General features: G+C 47.3%; 1 protein-coding gene across 11 annotated transcripts in view; it reads right to left on the bottom strand.

Moving 5' to 3' along the window:
• Window positions 1-19,949, bottom strand: part of SETDB2 (SET domain bifurcated histone lysine methyltransferase 2) — a 617,221-nt gene that overhangs the window by 24,265 nt on the left and 573,007 nt on the right. For all 11 annotated transcript variants that reach the window (XM_085621901.1, XM_085621902.1, XM_085621904.1 and 8 more), the window contains one exon: window positions 13,469-13,557. In XM_085621901.1, coding sequence (XP_085478027.1) covers window positions 13,469-13,557 — 89 coding nt within the window. The remainder of the gene's footprint in view (window positions 1-13,468; window positions 13,558-19,949) is intronic.

Genomic DNA, 19,949 nt, shown 5'->3' with positions numbered 1-19,949 from the left:
CCGTCCTCTGGGAGCTGTGCCGGTGCCCCCGTCAAGCTGCACGGCTCTGCGACCTTCAGGATCGGGGCTGCTGGAGCTGCTGCCGTGAGCAGGAAGGAGTCACCCTTCGCGGCCCGCCGGGGACGTGGCTCTGCTTTTGGGCTGCTGTGTCCTCCCCCAGAGGGATCAGGGAGGCTGCTGCGTGATCACCAAGATGTCCGAGACAGTCTTCGGGCCCGCACAGATGGTGAGTGGGGGGGACCGGCCACTAAGTCGGGTGGCGGCCGGGGTGGCAAGGTTGTGCTTCGGCCCCCCCCCCCCATTTCCTTCCCCTTGGGGGTTCCTCCGGTGGTGTGGTGGTGGGCCCTGCTGGGCCAACTCCTTCTGGTTGTCTCGCGCCGCCTTCTCGACCGCTTGGCCTGGTTGAGGGCGGCTGGCCTCCCAGGGGCCCTGGGGGCGCCCTGCTAGAGGTGGTGGCCCTGGTGGCTGACATACTGGGGGGGAAATCGGCCACCGCGTCGGGTGGCAGGCAGAGCAGGGACACCGGCGTTCCGCCCCCCCCTCCCGTGGTGCACTTCCTTCCGGGGGCACCTTCCTGACCCAACCAGCCTAGGACCGCATTGCCTTGGACTGGTGCCCTTCCTACACCTAACGGAGCACTCTATCCGGCGCTATAGTACTGTAGCGCCGCGGAGGCCTCCCCTTGCTGCTGGGCCACCGGCCCCTGGGGTATCTAGCCCCTGGGGCTGCGCCGGGTGTTCCGTACTGACTGTGAACCCACCACCTGTTTGCTGCTGCTCCCGCTGAGGAGGCCTGGGTCCGGCCGAAGTAGTTGTGAGGGGTGCCCTTCGCTGAGGAGCCCTGCCTGGCCCCGCGGGTGGTTTCGAGACACGATTCACCTCTGTCCTCGCCGGGGACCCGAGGGGGTTGGACTTGGACGCCTGGGCCCGAGCTTTGACGGCCTAGGTGTCCGGGTGTGGGGGGGGGGGGCCCCTCCCACGCTCGCTCCCCGGCGGATCCGTCGCCCGCCCTGAAATGGGCAGAAGCTGCCCCGTCCAGAATCCAGTGCCTCCAACCCAAACGAAGATGGACCAATTGACCATGTCGGACCGAGACCCGGGAGGCGGGCCGCCTGGGACGCCGGGCGAGATTTCGCCACCATCCTTCAGGCGATAAGCACCTCTCAGGCTTCCGTAGAATCTAAGATCGGCGAGGTGAGGGTGGATGTGGCTCTCATTCGCCAGGACCTGCGCAACGTCACAGCGCGCATCACGGAGGCGGAATCCCGGATCTCCACGGCGGAGGACGACATCACCCAGCTTAAGACCCAGGTAGTCCGCCTCCAGACCCAGACCTCGGAGCTCCACCGTAGGGCCGAGGACGCTGAAAATAGATCAAGGAGGAATAACCTGCGCCTCCTGGGGTTTCCCGAGGGTGTGGAGCAGGGCCGCACCGACACGTTTGTGGAGACCTGGGTGCGCTCCTGGATGCCCAAGGACGCCTTGTCACCATGGTTTGCTGTTGAACGAACTCACCGATCCCTGGCGCCCAAGACTCTGCCCGACCCATAATCTTGAGGGTCCTCAACTTTTGAGACAGAGACGCCATCCTTGGGGCAGCCAGGGCACAGGGGCCACTGCATTATCAGAACAGCAAGATAATGGTCTTCCCGGACTACACCAGGGAGGTGCAGTCCCAACGTCGGACCTACGATGAGGTCAAGCAGAAGCTTCGCAACATGTGTCTCCGATATGGTCTCCTCTTCCTGGCCCGGTTCAAGGTCATCTTTTAAAATAAGACCCTTTTCTTTGACAGCCCCCAGGCGGTGTGGACCTGGCTCACAGAGGAAAGGCCCCTCCTGCCCCGGCCGGCCTCTTCCCCCACCCAGTGGGCTCCCCAGCAGCCATGCTGGGCCCTCCCTAAACCCCAGAGGACCCGGACGAGGTCCTGCAGAAAGACAGACCGTCGTGGGGAGACGTCCCGCTCTTCGGGTGCGACGTCCCCGCACCCTCCATCCCGAGCCTCGGTCCGGGGTTCTAACACTCCTAGCCCGGCCTCCTCATTGATTGACTTGAGTGCCCACCCGGGTACCTCGAACAGTCTGCGCCACGCCCTTTCCGACTCTGACCTGCCTAGGAGCCCGATGCTCTGAGGAACCGGAGATTCTGAGGTCACCTGAACGATAACACACGGCAAGTGCGCTTCTCATAACCCTCTGAGGTGCCCCAAGGGTAATGGTCTTTGAACTTCCCAGGGAGGGGGTGATATTATCTCCTTGACACCAACGACTCCAAGAACTATTACCTCCTTCACTCCACGGACTCAACTTGCATTCTTTGTTGTTTACTTGCCCAACGTGTAGTTGCAGCTGTTCACGATTATCTTATCCGAATTCATGGAGGGGGGTCCATCTCTGCCATAGTCATGTTCCGCTAATCGTTGTAGCTTAGCGACTAGTCTCTTGTTTTCCTTTTCAGGGCGACAGATGCTTCACGTTCCGAAGTGTAGGGTGGGGGGAAGTGGGGGGGAAAAGGAGGGTGGAAGACCGTTGCCTCCAGTTTGTTTGTTGTTTTTAGCCGCCTACGGGCCGCTGTTCTCTGTTCCTTTTGGTAGCTACACATGCATACACGCTGCTAGTGACGACACAAGACTCAACTCGAAGCACACCTCCTGCCCAGAGGTCCCTGCCAGGGGAACACGTTCACACCGGGACCAGACACTGCCTGCGCTTGCATCTCCTCTTTCCTATACCACTCACTACGATGGCGTCTACCCTATCTAGGGCCCTCCACGTGGTTTCATGGAATGTCAACGGCCTACTAGACCGTATAAAACGTACTGCTGTCCTTCGAAGCGCCCACCGGTATGCACCGGATATCCTGTTCCTGCAGGAAACGCACCTTCTGGGCACACAATGTAATTTCCTCGCCCGGTACGGGTTTGACAGGGTCTGGCACTCTGAGTTCCCGAGGGGCTCCAGGGGGGTGGCCATTCTACTCTGGAAAGGGCTGAACTTCACCCTGACACAAGGCGACACGGACGCACAAGGCCGCTATGTGGCCCTGACGGGTAGGATTGAGGGACACCCCATTAATCTCCTCTGCACATATATCCCTCCCGCCTTCATGGTCCCTGCCCTCCGCTGCCTCGCACTGGTGCTTTCCTCCTTTCCACAAGGACTGACGGTGATAGGAGGTGACTTCAACGCCATTTTACAGCCCTCATGTGACACAACGGGTACCCCATCGGCAGCCCGCCTTGCCTCTGCAAAACGACCATCTGATTGGTCCTTGGCCTTGGGTCTCTGTGACGCCTGAAGGGTGTGGAATCTCCGCCAGGTTCAATTTACCCACATGTCGGCGGATCACCACACCCACTCTCGTATCGACCTGTTTCTACTGTCGGCCGTGGACTGTCAATTGATGTCCGGGTCCACAATCTTACCCAGGAGTGTCTCAGACCACTCACCCGTCTCCCTTCGTCTCGGCAACCCCCCTGGACGGTATGGCGATTGAATGCCTGGTTCCTGCAGGATGCCAACTTTCCGGAGTCCCTCGGGCAGGAACTGCAGCAATATTTTTCCACAAATACGGGCTCGGTCTCCTCGTTGGGCACGCTGTGGGAGACCAGCAAGGCCGTAATGCGCGGGGTGGCTAGGGGTTTGGTCCATGCGAAACGCCTGGAACAATCTGCCCGACTCACGCAGTTGGAAGCCTGGGTGGCGCAGCTGGAGGAGGCCCAGGCTACCAATGACAATGATGACTCCACCCGACAGCTTACCCTGATCCGAGAAGAAATTCACCGGATCTCGATGGAGTCCGCTAAAATGCTCTGGCACTCTTCGGTTGCGCAGGTGTATGGCTGAAGTGACAAAAATGGCAAACTTCTCCACAATCTGGTGTCCTACCCTAGAGCCAATCGCATTATTCCCGAGATTCGGGATGGAACCGGAACTCACCACACCACCTCCCAAGACATTGCCCAGACATTACGCGGGCTACTACGCAACCCTTTACGCAGCCCACCCCCCCGCCAGTCCTCACTGGCAGCTCTGCTGACCGAGACCGGGACTCAACTGCCCTGCCTCTCCCAGACGGATTCCTAGGCTCTGGACCGGCCATTCACCCCGCAACTCATTGTTGCGCTCCGTCAAAACGCCCGGGCCCAACAGTTATCCCCAAGAATATTACGTGGCCTACCGAGACACGTTGGTTCCGCACCTACAAGACCTGTTTAAGCACGTAGTCGAAGTGGGGGCCTTCCCACCAGAGACTGATGTGGCCCCCATAGTAGTCCTCCTGAAGACTCAACAGCCCTCCCTCGTGTGTACGGACTACCGTCCCATCTCCCTTATTAATACCGAAATCAAACTCTTCGCCACTGTGGTGGCCCAACGGCTCCGTCCCCACTTACAAGAACTGGTGCATCCCGATCAATGCGGCTTCATGCCCGCCCGGGGGACCCGACACTGCATACGCCGTCTCCACCTCGCCCTTGCGCATCGCCATCTCCTCACCCCGTATCTTGCACTGCTTTTCCTAGACTTTAAAAAAGCATTTGATATGGTGGATTGTGGTTACCTGGGGAACGTGTTGGAGAGGATGGGCTTCGGCCTCCCTTTCCAACGCCTCGTCCAGGTCCTCTACTCCACCCCCAAGGCGAGGGTCCTCATCAACGGCGTGGTTTCGGAGGCATTCCCTGTCCGGAGGGGCACCCGCCAGGGGTGCCCGCTCTCGCCACTTCTATTTGCACTAGCAATGGAACCCCTGGCTTCCCTCATCCGTCAGGACCCCCTCATCCGCGGCTGGGTCTGGGATCCGCACTAGATCGACAAAATTGCCCTGTACGCCGATGACGTCCTTTTCCTGGCGGACCCGGAGAGCTTGGGCCCGCGATGTCTGGACGCCCTTTCGGCCATCGAACGGGTGTCCGGCCTCAGGCTCAATCCGGTGAAGTCCACCCTAGTTCCCTTGCACTCTTCTCAGGCGTGCTTCGACTGGCAAACGACCAACCCCCTGCGGAGGCGATCCCTCAAATATCTGGGGGTGTGGGTGGCCCTCCTCCCAGAGCTTGAGTGGGCCCTGAATATCACGCCCTTGGTCACTAAAGCCAAGGCGGACCTCAGAAGATGGCAGACCCTTCCCCTTAACCCCCTCGGTAGGAGTGCCCTTTTCAAAATGATGGTCCTCCCCCGCTTCCTATACCATGTCAGATCGTTTGCAGATCTACAACACTGCCACTCCCTCCATTCCTCCCAATTCTACAAATATTTGCAGTTGAGGCATGCCCTCCAAGTCCACATCCCGGCCCCCACCTCCCTCCCCGAATGTAGTCCCCTGGAGGCCCAAGTGATGATGGGGAACCTGGGCAGAGGGGGGGTGTCCTGGGTTTACCGCTCCTTGGTGAACAATGGTCCAGCGTCCTTAGACTCGCTCCGTGCCCGGTGGGAGGGGTGGTTGGGCCCCCTAGAAGACGCGGACTGGAGGGACGCCCTTATGGCACCCAAGACCCTGACGACTTCCTCCAAGCTGCGTCTAGTCCAACTCTACTACCTCCACACGGCTTACCACACCCCGGCGCGTATGTTCAGCGCTCGCTTGCGGTCCTCTCCAGCGTGCCCGCGTTGCACCCACGCTCCAGCCGATTTTTATCACATGGTGTGACAATGCCCCGCTCTTGCACCGTTCTGGGCAGGGGTGGAGCGCAAACTTACACAAGCTCTAGGGTGGGAGGTTCCTCATGACCCGCTACGCCTGATCCTGGGAGTGTTCGATGGCCTTGATGGATCACGGGCCGACAAGCGTCTTTTGGGCACGGCTGTGGCAAAGCGTGATATCACAGGCCAGACCGCCCACCGTGAGGGTCTGGAGGCGGGAGGTGGACTGGTGTGGTACCCAAGAGGAGCCCCTCTTCGAGGCCCGAGGCTGCCCAGAACACTTTGGCAAAATATGGGGCAAATGGTTTAATTTATCGCCAGTGTGAAAGGTCCAAAGGGTAGTGTTTGTGCTGAGCAACGGGCGAGGGCAGGGTTTTGCCCACAAGTTTCGTTTGAGTCAAATCGTATCCCACACAATACATTGTACCTGTATACTGTGTATGAATGCCACCAATGTGTTTTTGTTCTGAAAAATTCAATAAACTTGATTATCAAAAAAAGAATTTAGGATGGGTCCTTATCTCTACCCTGTTAGTATGACAAATAGTGTAAGGCTCATTGGAACATAGGGCCTGTATCTTGCTAACTTTAAGAGCAGAAGTTATGCTGACTAAGAAGGAAGCCTTCCAGGATAGGTGTTGGAGAGAAGTCTTAAGAATAGGTTTAACCCCTTCAGTGCCCGCCCCTTTCCCCGCCCTGTGCCGGCCGTTGTATTAGCGGGCGGGGTCTATGACGAGCTGGACTCGTCATGGGCACAGCGCCACCGCGGCCCATGACGAGTCCAGCTCGTCATGGGCACTGAAGGGGTTAAAGGGAGGGTCATTAACACAATAAAGGACAATATTTAACTCCCATTGAGGAGAAGGTCTCCTGAGAGGAGGATATATTTTGTTAATGCCCTCTAGAAAATCCTTGACCACAGGTATTCTGAAAAAGGACATTTGTGAAGGATATTTTCAGTTAGCTGTGATTGCTACGAGATGCACTCTAATAGAGGAGAATTGTAACTTAGCATTAGCCAAATGGAAGAGGTATGGAAGAACAGCCTATTCTTGACAAGTGAGATGACTGAAATTGTTCTGAGAGCACCAGATGCAAAATCTCTTCCACTTGAAAGAATATGAAGTTCTAGTAGAGGGTCATTTGGCTTCTCACAACACATCCATATATTCCTGAGGGAGATTGAGGTGACCATACTACATGACACCCCTGTCCGAAATCATTAGAACCCATGGTCTGAACACCATATCCTACGCGGCAACACCCAGTTCATTCCCTTGCTCTCAGAAGACCCCTCCACCTCTAGGACCACCTTCCAGAACTGCATGATGAGCACCATCGACTGGATGAAGACCAACTGACTGAAGTTCAACACAGACAAGGCAGGAGTGCTGATTTTTTGGAACAACACCTCCCTGTGGAACGACAACTGGTGGCCCTCCAAACTTCAACCCATACCGACACAGACAGAACACGGCTGCAACCTTGGCATCATCCTGGACAGAAAACTCATCATCAAATACCAGATCAATGCAGACGCCTCTGCCTACTTCCACACCCTCTGCATGCTCCGAAAGATATTCAGATGGCTCCCCGTCAGCACTAGGAAGACCATCACTGAAGGCCTAGTCACCAGCAGCATGGACTACATCAATGCGCTCTATGCAGGTTTCACCACCCAACTCCTGAAGAGGCTCCGGACAATACAGAACTCAGCTGCCAGATTCATCCTTGGCCTCCCCACATCACCCCCCACCTCAGGATCCTCCACTGGCTCCCCATCCAGAAAAGATGCCAATTCAAGATGCTGACACACGCTTAGAAGGGCCTCCCTCGCCCTGGCACACACTCCCGCCATCCGCAGAAGCTACAGTGGAGGACATTCCTTCTTTTAACTTGCTGCCATGTCCTGGAACAACCTTCCCCTTCACATCATTGTCTCTCCCAGAATTTAGAAAGGGACTCAAGGCCTGGCCTTTCGACTGACCCCAGGAAGAACCTAGTGCCTGGATACCCTTGTGGGTGATTAGCCACACTCTACACATCAGAGTTGATTGATTAATTGATGAGTTTAAGAGCCAAACAGCTAAGTTCAATGACTGAAGGTTGGGGAATTAAATCTGACCTCTGAACTTCTGAAGAAGGTCCGGTCTGCATGGAAGCCTCCTGTGTGGATATTCGGAAAGGTGAAGTGCATCCGTGAACCACCACTCTGGAGTAATGAGAACAATTCTGGTCTTCCTGCATGACAGCTTAATGATCATTGTTAACAGGAGGGGCATCAGAGGAAGGGCATTAAGAAAGTTGCCTGACCCATTGATTCATAGGGTATTCCCCAGTGTACCTGGTTGGTAAAACCTTGATGCGAAGCTTGGGCATTTTTGATTTTCTCCGTCTGCGAAAAGATTTATTTGGGGAAAACCCTAGTTTCAAAAGACGTTGTGAAGTACGGAGTTGTTTAATACCCTTTCACGATTTGTTTGAATGATTCTTCTGAGTGTCTTGTTAAGGCTCTGTATTTCTGGTAGATGGATAATTTCTTCTGAATGATGGGAGAAAAGCCTTTAGGGCTGGATGTACTATCCTTATCCCCAGACGGTTGATGTGGTACTGTTCCTTGTGAGACACCATGCGTTGTATTTGTAGATGGCCCATAAGAGCACTCAACCTATTAGGAAGGCTTCCGTCACTATAGTATGGGTTGGTACATCTTGATGAAAATTCATTCCTCTGACTAGATTTTGTGAGTGGTACTACCACCTAAGTGATTGTTTTGCATGAGTGGTCAGTATCACCCTGTCCTCTAATTGTCCTGAAAGTTGATCCAAGTTGTTCTAGACATTGTTGGAGAGGCCGCAGAGACGTACATGTGGAACCAGAAAAATGCATGATGTCATCTATACCAGGAGGGAGGAGACTTGCCTTGCCGTTAGATGGACTATTGTCTTCAGCATGTGACATTTCTGAAGGATAATCATCTCTCCTCCAAAGGAAACATTTTTGTATGTACTGTGTCTAGGATTGCACCTAAGTAGTTTAGGGATTAAACTGGTATAAAGATTGATTTGTCATGACTAACATGCAGACTAAGCCAATTGAGAGTTATGATAGCTAGTTGATAATGTTGACTTGCTTGTTGGGACGAAGATGTCTTGATGAGCTGCTCATCTAGGTATGGATAAATGAAAATAGTCATTTTCCTGAGGTGAGCTACAACTGCTATGCATTTGGAGAAAGTCTGTGGTGCAGATTTGCAACCAAAAGGAACAGACTTCTATTGGTAATGGTCCCTTCCTACAGTGAACCTCAGGAATTTTCAATGTTTTTTGTCTATCGGGATGTAAAAATAGGTATCTTGTAGATCAATTGAAGATAACCAGTCCCTCTGATGGAGCTGATGGTAGATTTGATGAATAGCCAACATTCAGAAATTTTGTTTGCAAATTCACTTGTTTGCTTTCTTAAGGTCTAAAATGGTTCTGTACTTGCTTTTCGGTCCTTTCTTTTTCACTAAGAAGTAATGAGAATAAATTTCCATACCTCTTAAGTGAGAGGGGACCTTTTCCACTACATGTTTCTGTAAGAAGGTGGAAACTTCTTGTTGATTTTTTTACTTATGGAAAAAGGATGGTTTCTTTGGTGGAATGGATGGTCGAGGACACCTAAATCAGATAGAGTATCCATGTTCTACAATATTCAGAGCCCAATTGTTGGTGGTTATTTATTTGCCACTCTTGTAGATAAGATGTTATACTTCACCCTACTGGAGTGGGTAACGGAAGAAAGTACTAATTGTTTGCCACTGGTTGGTTTAGTGGCCTCGGCAGATGATTGCTGACCTCCTCTGCCCCTTTACTGATAGCGCTGTTGCTGATGTCTGTGTGGCTGTTGAGACGGGTGTTGCCCTTTAAGCCAATGAGGTGTTTGAACCCTCTGGTTGAAGTACTGGCGAACTTAGGGTCTATAGGAATGTCTCCTATATTATCGCCTGCTCTCTAATCCAACAGATTCTAGGGTGTCAAACTTGGATTTCATTTGAGACATCTCATTGTCAGCATGGGAGCCAAATAAAGAGTTTCCTGAAAACTGCATGTTCAGAATTCAGTGTTGGGCTTCAGGTTTCAAGCCTGTGAGTCTCAGCCAGCAAAACCACTGAAGTATGCTATGACAGTAGCCATGCGCTGCAAGAGTGGAAGAATCATCTGCAGCACTGATGACCTGGTTTGACACCATCATGTCTTCATTGACAATTTCTTGGAAATCCTGATGTTTACCTCTGGGAAGATCTCACAAAAATTGTTGAACGGAGTCCCACAGACACCTATCATAATGCCCTAGGAGTGCAGTAGCACTAGCAGCTTTCATAGAAACTGCAGTTGTTCCACAGACTTTTCTGCCCATCAAATCCAATTTTTTCCTTTCCTTTTCAGGAAGTACATTAGAGGATGGAGCCATGGCATGTAGTTTCTGAGCAGCTGAGACAATGACAGAGGCTGGAATAGGACCTGAGCAAAGAGAAGATGGATCCTGATTCGGTAATCTGTATTATTTCTGTAGGTGCGATAGTGCAGCCTTTGGAGCAGACAGTGTCAAAACATGTTACATAGCTGGTTCTAAGAGACCTGGAGCCAACGGTAGTAGTGGTCTAGCTGCATATCTTTGATGAAGTGTCTAGAAAATTACTGACGTGGGTGTAGTAACAGTCAGTAAGTCAATATTTAACTTGTTAGCACCTCCTGGAAGGTGTTGATATCATATGGAAGGTGTATGATATCGTATGGAAGGTGTTGATATTGTATATCAATATTTAATTTGTTAGCACCTCTTGGAAGGTGGTGATATTGTCGACAGGAGATATTCTCACTAGAGGAGAATCTGTTAAAGTTGGCGAATATAGTCCTGAAGATGATGTGGCATGACCAGACCATTAGGACCTTGATCTGGATATAGAACATCATCTCCGTCTTAAGCGTGAACGTTTTTGTGATCTTGACCTTGACCTATGGCTGCGAGGTCTGGTGTGACGGGAGAGAGATCTAGGGTGACTTGGTGTCACTGGTATCGGTGACTGTGGTGGCAAAGGAGGAATGGCTGGTGGTATTAGCATTGTAAGTACCACTGGAATCACTGGTTGAGGAGGAGGAGGAGGCAACGAATGTGGAGGAGGAGTGGATTGTGCTTGTGTCTGCAGAGCTGTTGGCAAATCCGGAATGGTCACTGGAGAAGTTGGCCAGGATGGAGCATAGGTTCGGGAGTTACTCAGAGTCAGACCCTGATGGAAGTTTATGTGCTTTAAACCGTGAAAGCCATTCTGCTGTCTTAGAGAAGTTGAATGGTCTCGACGTCGAACCATGTCTCGATGTCGACTTTCTCAACGTAGTATGTTGTCTCGACATTAATGGTGCTCTCCTCCTCGATGTTGTATGTGTTATCGAAGTCAAACCAGCTCCTGATAGTGAGCAAGTACGTGATGTAGTTCTTTTCGACGTCTATGTTCTTGACGTCAAATGGGAGCGCGGAGATCCTTTCAGATCTCCCTCTGTGGGAGTCCCCAGATCATGGCAAAGGGGCAATAGTAGAGGGAACAGTTTCTCCTTGCCTTTCAGAAGTCTTTCCAGCATGAGAATCTTGCCTTCTGTGGTGCTGCTCTTGGCCATAGAGGCGAATCATCTCTCTCCCGCCGTCAAAGTGCGCCTGGAAAGGGTCTTGCAGTGGTGACACATCTTTGGGGTCATGAGAGTAAGGCAAACACAGGATACAGATCCTGTGCTGGTTTGTTTTTGCCATTTTTCTGCCACATTCCGGGCAGTTCATAAAAAGAGATGGCAATTTGTGAAAACTCTGATATATTTCTTGTCAGAAAAATATCTTAAAAAACTGCACCCAAAAGGTTGCTGAGTGAAAAACTTTAAAAAGCAACAGATGAAAACATTTGAGAGAAGAAAAGCCTTAAAAGGACTGCTCCAAGATCCTGTCAGCAGGAACCAGAAAAAAGAACTGCGTAAACTGCCACCTGCAGGGCATTATGCGACACTGGAGGTCACGTTGCCCATAAAGGCGCAGTTTCCAATGATTCAGCCTTTACAGCTACATTGCCATATATAATTCTATATAATTGGCAATATAGCCTGTTTTAAGGCTGCTAAATGTAACATTTGTGTCACATGTGCCTCCTGGACTTTCCAAAGTAAGGCAAATTAAATGTGATGAGTAAATAACTGCTCTGGAGTCCCCCCGCGTAGGCAGTACTATTCAGTACCTATGGTTATCAATGGAGATCCCCTGAGACAGAATTACAATTCTGCAATTCTGCTGTGGACATTCTGGTGGAGATTTATCAACGGACCCAATGCTTTCACCTTCCTTTGGCCTGGCTAGATGTGTATTACTGGTGCCTGGTGGTAGAGAGTGGGGACATGATTGCCTCACTAGGGCTGTATGTGAATTGCTGATGAAATCTAATGCTCACTGACCTTTACCTCTACAATGGATTATTTGATGTGACCAGTTGTTTTGAAGGTGGGCCCGTCGCTCCAATGGAGGCTAAGCAACGAGGGTCTGAAACAGCAATCCATACCACAACCAGAGGCAAGTGTTTCACTTCTACCTGCTTTTGAGATGAGAAAGAATAGGCCTCAATATTATTTACAACTCACGATGGAGCTGTGATTAAGTCTGGTCAGTCATGAGCAATGGGTGCCTGAATCCTCTTCCATATCTAAAATAGCAAAGGTGGGCTATGATTTTCCCTAACAACTTGTAGGCCGTGTTGCAGAAATGGAGTTGCATCACAGCAGTCAAGAAGAAACGTAGGGAAGGCAACTATAATACATGATGCTGTTTCCAGCCAAACTCAGGATAGTCACTTTCGAGAGTCAATGACTGATCAGGTACTGGCATATAGGTTCATGGTTTGGGCAGCTTGTCAGCTGAAGGAGTAAGATAAGCTAGAACTGACTTTCCCTAGAGCATTGCAGATGAGGTTGGATTCATGTACTGGCAGGAGCGTGATTAAACTCCTATACCAATCAATGGTGATGATGAAGAATAACACATTAAAACATATCCATGCCCAGTGGTCTGCGAATATGAGGCTGGATGTTTAAGTTGTGGAGTGGAGTAGTGGCATGCACTGACTGTGACTTCATTGAAAACATCAGAAACTAATGTGTTACATTCCCTTTTGTAAAGAAATAAAAGAAGAACACTAAGACATACTTCCTTCAATTCTGCATGCCAACAAGCGATGATTTGTTCATCTCCTGCTGTCCATGATAGCTATGAAACACGCCTTTGATGCAATATAGTTTTTGACACAAAAAGAGAAAGAATTCCCTTTATCATCCAATATTGATTTGCGCCTCTCCTTCTCGCTTAAGGGCTATTTCTGTTACCATCGTTCTTAAGAAACCAAAAAGCAACATGCTGCGAGTTCTGAAAACAAGAAATACATAACTATTAACAAGCAACACAGATGAGCATTCTGCCAAAGTAGACACCGTATGCTGCACTTGACAGCACCCTTCTGCCCAGCTTCAGTGTATATCAATGCAGCTATCTGTAGCAAACAAAGACAAATGCATTTTTCCCAGGCACATTGGTACAAAAAGTTGTTCTTGGCAAAAGCAAAAATGGAATTATCATAATGAAACTAATGGAATTAATACACCCTGGCATTATAGAAAAAAAATACTATTTATGCAGCCTTTCATAACACAATACTAGGGAAAGATAATGTATGCAATGTAATGTATGTTCTGTTTCAAGGCTTTTAATGGTTATGATATTTTTTGCTTTAAAATGAAAAAAGAACATTAACAACTAATTTTTTACCTGCTTGTGAAAAATGCCACCCACGGACGATCTGGATCATGGGTTTCCACAAAAACGTTCTGTACAAAAAGATTTGGACAACAACTATGCTGTGTAGACAAAAACAACACAATAAAAAAATTACTAATTGTTCTCACCAGATCGGCAAAAGCTACTGTATGTTAATAAGATTAGAGTGACACTGTATAAAAACGTACTTTAAAAAAAAAAAGGTTGGGTGCCAAACAGCAATACCCAACTGGCCATATGCTTGGAGTACCAAATGCTAAGCGAGCAGAGAAATGCACAAGATATTTCTTTCAGCTCAGCACAATTCACACCCACTTACACTCACCTAAAGGATGTGTGCAACAAGAAGAATTACAGAAATGGAAAAACAAGTTACTTACCTGAAAACTGTGGTTCTCCAGAATTCATTGATTCACATTCTTGAATCATCCCTGTCGTTGAGGCAGGAGGCTCATGGTATGATATTAAGTAAGCATTTCAGAGCTAAGCTGAGCTTTCAAAGCTTAAAGGGACCTCTTTGTTAGCTTATCTACATCATTAACAAGCATTGGCATAGCCAATAGGTCTCGCTTTTGGGACCTTATAAGTATTTAGTTATGCAACTGTTGCATGGCTAAACACTTATAAGGTCCCAAAACCGAGACCTATTGGCTATGCCAATGCTTGTTAGTTATTTATGTTAGTGCGGAATCAAAGCGCGCGCCCTCTGGTGTCTGTGGTTGACGAACGCCTTTAAGATCAGGTTTCTTTTCTTGAACTTAAAACAGGATATATATATATATATATATATATATATATATATATATATATATATATATATATATATATATATATATATATATATATATATATCGCTGAAAAGAGCCGCTGCTCTCTGCTTCCGGTTCCCGCTCCGTGTGGTAAGATGCACAGAGCATGGGGCACACCGGAAGCTTTTTTGGGGTGTCACAAGCCTGATCCCAAGAGATTGCGCCACGTTTTGACAAAACTAATTTTCTCAACAGGTACGTTTGCTTCTCTAACGCCTGCTTTGACAGCCTGAGCCCAGCGTCATGCAAAGGTTCACTATGCAGTGGTAACCAGCGCACACATGTAGTAATTGTTGTTGCCTACGCCTTAAAGGTTGTAACCAATTGGAAATACCGCGTTAAATTACAAAAGCACGCAGTCAAACATTCTACGAAAAACGATCATGAGTGAAAAATATATGAGGTCACGGATGAAAGAATTTGGAGTCACATGAAGGGGGAATGAACTTTAAAAGCACAAGGAATATTTTAATTTTGCACGTCATTAACAGTATCTACATCTATTTAGAGCATATTTATTAAAGTATTTTAAACCATAAACATTCCCTAAACAAGAAGCGCATCAGTTTCAGAGCAGCGTTTACGGGGTTCATACTAACATTTGTTGTCAGTGTGAGCACCGAAGCGTAAAACATCCCAAAATAAAGAGTCAGTTGTCAACCCCCGTTCTCTGATTCTTCTTTACAAATAATTCAAGGCACAATCAAACAGCGGTCAAACATGAAAGCGAAAGTGAAGGTAATCGCGGTCAAGCGCGGCGCGCGCACCGCGCGCATGCACTGTAGCTCTAGGCTGGCCTGGTAGCACTTTTTGGAGCCCTCCCAAAATGTCTCGCCAGACCAGCGCATGCGCTGGGCCAGGTGAGACCTAAAAACAAGCATTGGCATAGCCAATAGCTCTCGCCTTTGGGACCTTATAAGTGTTTAGCAATGCAACAGTTGCATAACTAAATACTTATAAGGACCCAAAAGCGAGACCTATTGGCAATGCAAAGCGGCCGTGCGGCCGCAAAAGTGAAGGTGAAAGTGATCGCGATCACGATCAAACATCAAAGCGGCCGTGCGGCCGAAAGTGAAAGTAATCGCAGTAAAACGCGGCGCGCGCGCCTGTGCACATGCACTGTAGCTCTAGGCTGGCCTGGTAGCACTTTTTGGAGCCCTCTCAATAAGTCTCGCCAGACCAGCGCATGCGCCCGATCAGGCAAGACCTAACCAACCAAACGTCTGCCAATCATGGCACAGTACAACCAACAGCACTCCCCTCAGGGGACACCACATCTCATATTTCTTAGCACAATGGTGAATTAATTCCGGATTTTCTCCAGTATTGTACATGTCTTTGTATAAACAAGAATATTGTCAGAGGATGGGGAGAAATTTGTATTCAATAAGCTCACCCTAAAGGAAGAGATGGTTTAGAACCACTTGTTCTATTGTAGCATAACTGTAAATCTTTAATCAAGACACTAGTGTCAGGTGAACATATGAGCGTTATTCCATGTAGCAGTTCTGCAAATCTGCACAAAGGTACACTCACAAATAAAGCAGTAGAAGTTGTAATGCTTCTTGTGGAATGCGCCCTTACAGTGCTTTGTAAAGGATGACTTTCCTTTAAGTGGCAAAAGACTAAAGAAGCTTAAACCCAGTGTGGCACAGTTTGGAGATGGCAATAAGAAGCTGATCAGATTTTCTGAAGTTCTGTATGTTTTCAATGTAGAACGAGACAATGACGTATGTCAAGCGTATGCAGAGTTGTTGCCCCTGCATCTTTATGATTTTTTTAAAAGAAGTCTTGAGCATCACTCCTTCATTTTGATGAAATTTTGACAGCACCTTAGAAATAAATGTGAATTTGTCCTTCGAAGGCTCCATATCTAAATTGAAAGTACGGTTTTTTTATCGCAAAGGCTTGAATCTTACTTACACACCTTGCTGATGTGAGAGCAAGTAATATAGCTGATTTTCAGGACACACATTTTATATCTGCTTTATGACTAGGACAAAAGGATGTTTCATTGGGTGTGAAAAGATGGTATTAAGCGGCCCTAGAATCTGAGGTTTTCCAATGGATGGAAAACCCCTAAAAAAGCCATTCACAAACTCCTTGACAATTCTGTATGACCATAAGAAAGGTAGACTGTTTGATCTTCCGAATCAAGAGATTGCTGACAAATAACATTTAATTGATGAGTGGAATTGATCTGAACGTGCCAGGTGAAGTAAATATGGAAAAGTCAGCTCCAATGGTAATCAGAAGAGCACCAAAGACAAAATCGTTTTCATATGGCAATGCGAGTCTTGTTTGTGGAATCTGCTATGGCAAGTATCTCTCTGCAGTCTTCTGAGACATCTATGTTCTTGTATTCATTATGTTAAGAAGCCAGACTAATACAGTGAGTTATTGCGTATTCAGATGTACCACTAGACCCCTGTGCATCGATAAGAGACTGGCTATTGCAGTGAAAGAAATGAGTACTGATTGTGAGTGGAGAAGTAGCTCTGGGTACCAGTATTGTCTGAGTCATGTTGGAGCTATCAGAAGGAGATGGCATGATTCTCGTTTCATGTTGCTTATGACTCTCAGTACCACTAAGATCTGATGAAAAGCAAAGAAAATGGTCACTTTAAGCTAATTAAGCTCAGCTTAGCTTTGTACTGCTTACTTAATATGATATCATAAGACACCGGCCTCGACGAAAGGGATGATTCAAGCATGTGAATCTGTGAAAGATCCAATACTGGAGAATAGTAGGTTCCTTTGTAATTTATTCAGACATGGTCAGATACAATAAGTTAATTAGAGTAGAACATTTACAAACACAACAGCCATTGCTGGTAAAATAACTGTATATTTCATGTGCGTCAGTGTATAGATACTCAGACCTGATCATGGTGGGGCAGATGCAAACAGTAATTACAGACACTGCAGGTAAAGTATTTACTGGGTGCAAAAAAAATGCTATTCTGAGTTTTCAATCTGAAAACAATGCATAACATGGCGAATTTAGAGCTTACTGCACCTATTTCTCTATATATTGGTATTTACCTGCCATTTTGTCCTGGTAAACTTCAGTGGTTTGACCTGCCTAACTTTACTGCAGGCAATGAGGTAATCACTGCTACTTTGATACAGTTATATGCTGTAATAGGCACATATGAGAATAAGTATACTCCCGATAATCAAACATGCATTTGTTTCCATAAGCAATTAAGGTGAAGGGATGAGTGTTTGAAGAATCCCACATCCACAATTTCATTACCAAGCTTTATTGCTGGTTTAGGGGCCAGAATTGGAAATCCCCCAATAAAGGTTGCTTCCAGGATGGTTAAACTGGTGGGATTGTTCTGCTACAACAATGTGTAATGATAACAGCTTGCCTGTGTATCAGGTCAGTGCACTCTTGCCCCTCCTCAGTTGCTGTGTGACTGAGGGCCTGCAGCATTCCAAGCAGAAGGGGCCACACTCAGAAGTGCTGCATGGTCTTCCAGCTGGTCTTTTTAGATTCTGCTTTTGCAGCAGCATCCTATTCCTGGTTTTCTCTTCTTGGGGTGGTTATTATTTTCTAGTACATATATAAAGAAAGGAATGAAGTCAAAGTATTTTTCATCAGGTTCCTTGACCCCTTTTGAGTATTTTGGTCCCTTTCCAAGCCTCTATTCAGTATACTCTCTCCAGGGGACTTCCACTGTTCTTTCTTGCCCATGTCTGCTTTGTGTAGGCTGTTTAGTGCCTGGAAGATAATCAATACTCTGCTCTTAAATTGCCTTTGCTTTTTTGTTTTTTCCTGCCTTAGGCCATCTCCCCTGAAACTAACCCTTTCAATTAGGCACCCTGCTTCCACCACCTGCATTATATAGAAGTAGGGGAAATGGGTGCAGAAGGTAGTCATCCATATGTCATTCTAACTTGCTAAAATGTTTAGAAAACCTACTAAGTCCTGCACTTGACACTGAATGACGTGTTTCGTTTGGACACGTTGACAAGAAATGGTAACACTGCTGTCCTCAGATAAGTACCCTGTTGATACAAAGATGGAGTATGCTACCTACAAGATGTATACAGCTTTAAATGTACCTTATTACATGTACCTTATGGACAGAAACATATGCCATGCAAGTCCTAGTGCCTCCTCAAAGACTTTCCAACACTGTACGCCACTCAACAAGATGGTTAAGATTGTGCAGAACAGAATTGCTAAGCAAGACAGAAGCTCAAATATGCTGCTTGATAACTCCTTTAATGAGCAGGAAACAGGAGCCTTGAACCAGGTTCCTCAATCCTGGCCTACTATCAGAGCTGTTCTATGTACAATGTACGCAGAGGATGTGAAATAGAATTGTTTCATTCCAGAAGATTTAGGTACCTAGGAAATACCTTGCCCAAAATATGAAGCCTATTTATAAGCTCTCCATAAGAGAAATAAAGTCAGGTGAGTAAATGGAGAGCAGATGTAGGTCTGTTACTCTTTGCTTCTGAGAACATAAGATTTGTCAAAGGATTCCATGGTCTTTGCAGACACTGTTGATGTTAGCGGTTCTTTCGGTCGGATTTCACCTGGATTCTCTGGTAAGAACAATCCAGCAAATCTCAGAGACTGAGTTTCCATCACTTTGAGACATTGGTTCCTATCTCTTTTTTTGTTAGATATTTTTTTACGTTTTTAGTGGATTAAAAACATTTGTCACAATCAATCAATTACAAAGTGTGTAATATTCTGTTCAAACCTTTGCAAAAGTTCCTGGGTAAAACAACAAACAGTTCATGACAGATGTCCAATAAGTTATACATTAGAGCGAAGTTATAATTTTTTCAAGTTTGGCTGGGCCACTGGAGGGCATGCTGTAATGATTTGAGTAAAATACGAGATTGAGGGGAGTGCTTTATTTCAGGAATTTACTAACTTCCAAAGAGTTTCAGTGAGTGGTATATTGCCTGCTAAGCAGGATGTAAAGAAGGCAAAGGGTTGCCCAGATTTCATTTTAAGTAATTGTTATTGTGGCCGAACAAAATATTGGATAACCAGCTGAAGGAGCTTGTAGCCTTGATAGATAGGGTGAGTTTAAATTTTTCAAAGGCTCCTATCTTGATCATAGGAGATTTTAATGCTAAAATCCCATTTAACTTAGTAAAGGATGAGTTTCAAAGGGAGAAATAAAATATCCTGGGAATCCTGCATCAGCATTTGGAATATCACCAGGGTGATGGGAGAGGAAAGAAACTTGGTCTGCTGCTTGACAGCTCAAATGTAATAGCTATAAATGGCAGATGTGGCTATACAGATATAGTATCTGGAGAATTTGGTGAAAGTTCTGAAGTGTGGAGAAAATGTGAACATGTGGATGATCTGTGGCAAGCTACGAAGAAATATATACTAGATGGCTGGCCAAGAAAGAAGAATATTAGTTCTGAAGTAATACCCATGCTCAATGTAGCAGATGAATTGTAGATGGAAGGAAATTTAATGTATAAAGGAAGTAAGTGTGTTCTTCCTCAAGGAATACATGAGTTAATTCTTAAACTGGAACATAAAAGTCACCCAGGAATGTCTGCTATGAAACGTCTTGTAAGGAATTATTTTTGGTGGCCTGGAATGGATTGGGTCATTGATCGCACAGTCAGAGAATGCAAAGTATGCACTTCTAGTGAAAAGATGTTAAAGGTGA

Source organism: Triturus cristatus, chromosome 8 (assembly GCF_964204655.1).
Source record: "Triturus cristatus chromosome 8, aTriCri1.1, whole genome shotgun sequence".
Taxonomy (NCBI): domain Eukaryota; kingdom Metazoa; phylum Chordata; class Amphibia; order Caudata; family Salamandridae; genus Triturus; species Triturus cristatus.
This window is presented reverse-complemented; position numbering and strand designations above follow the sequence as displayed.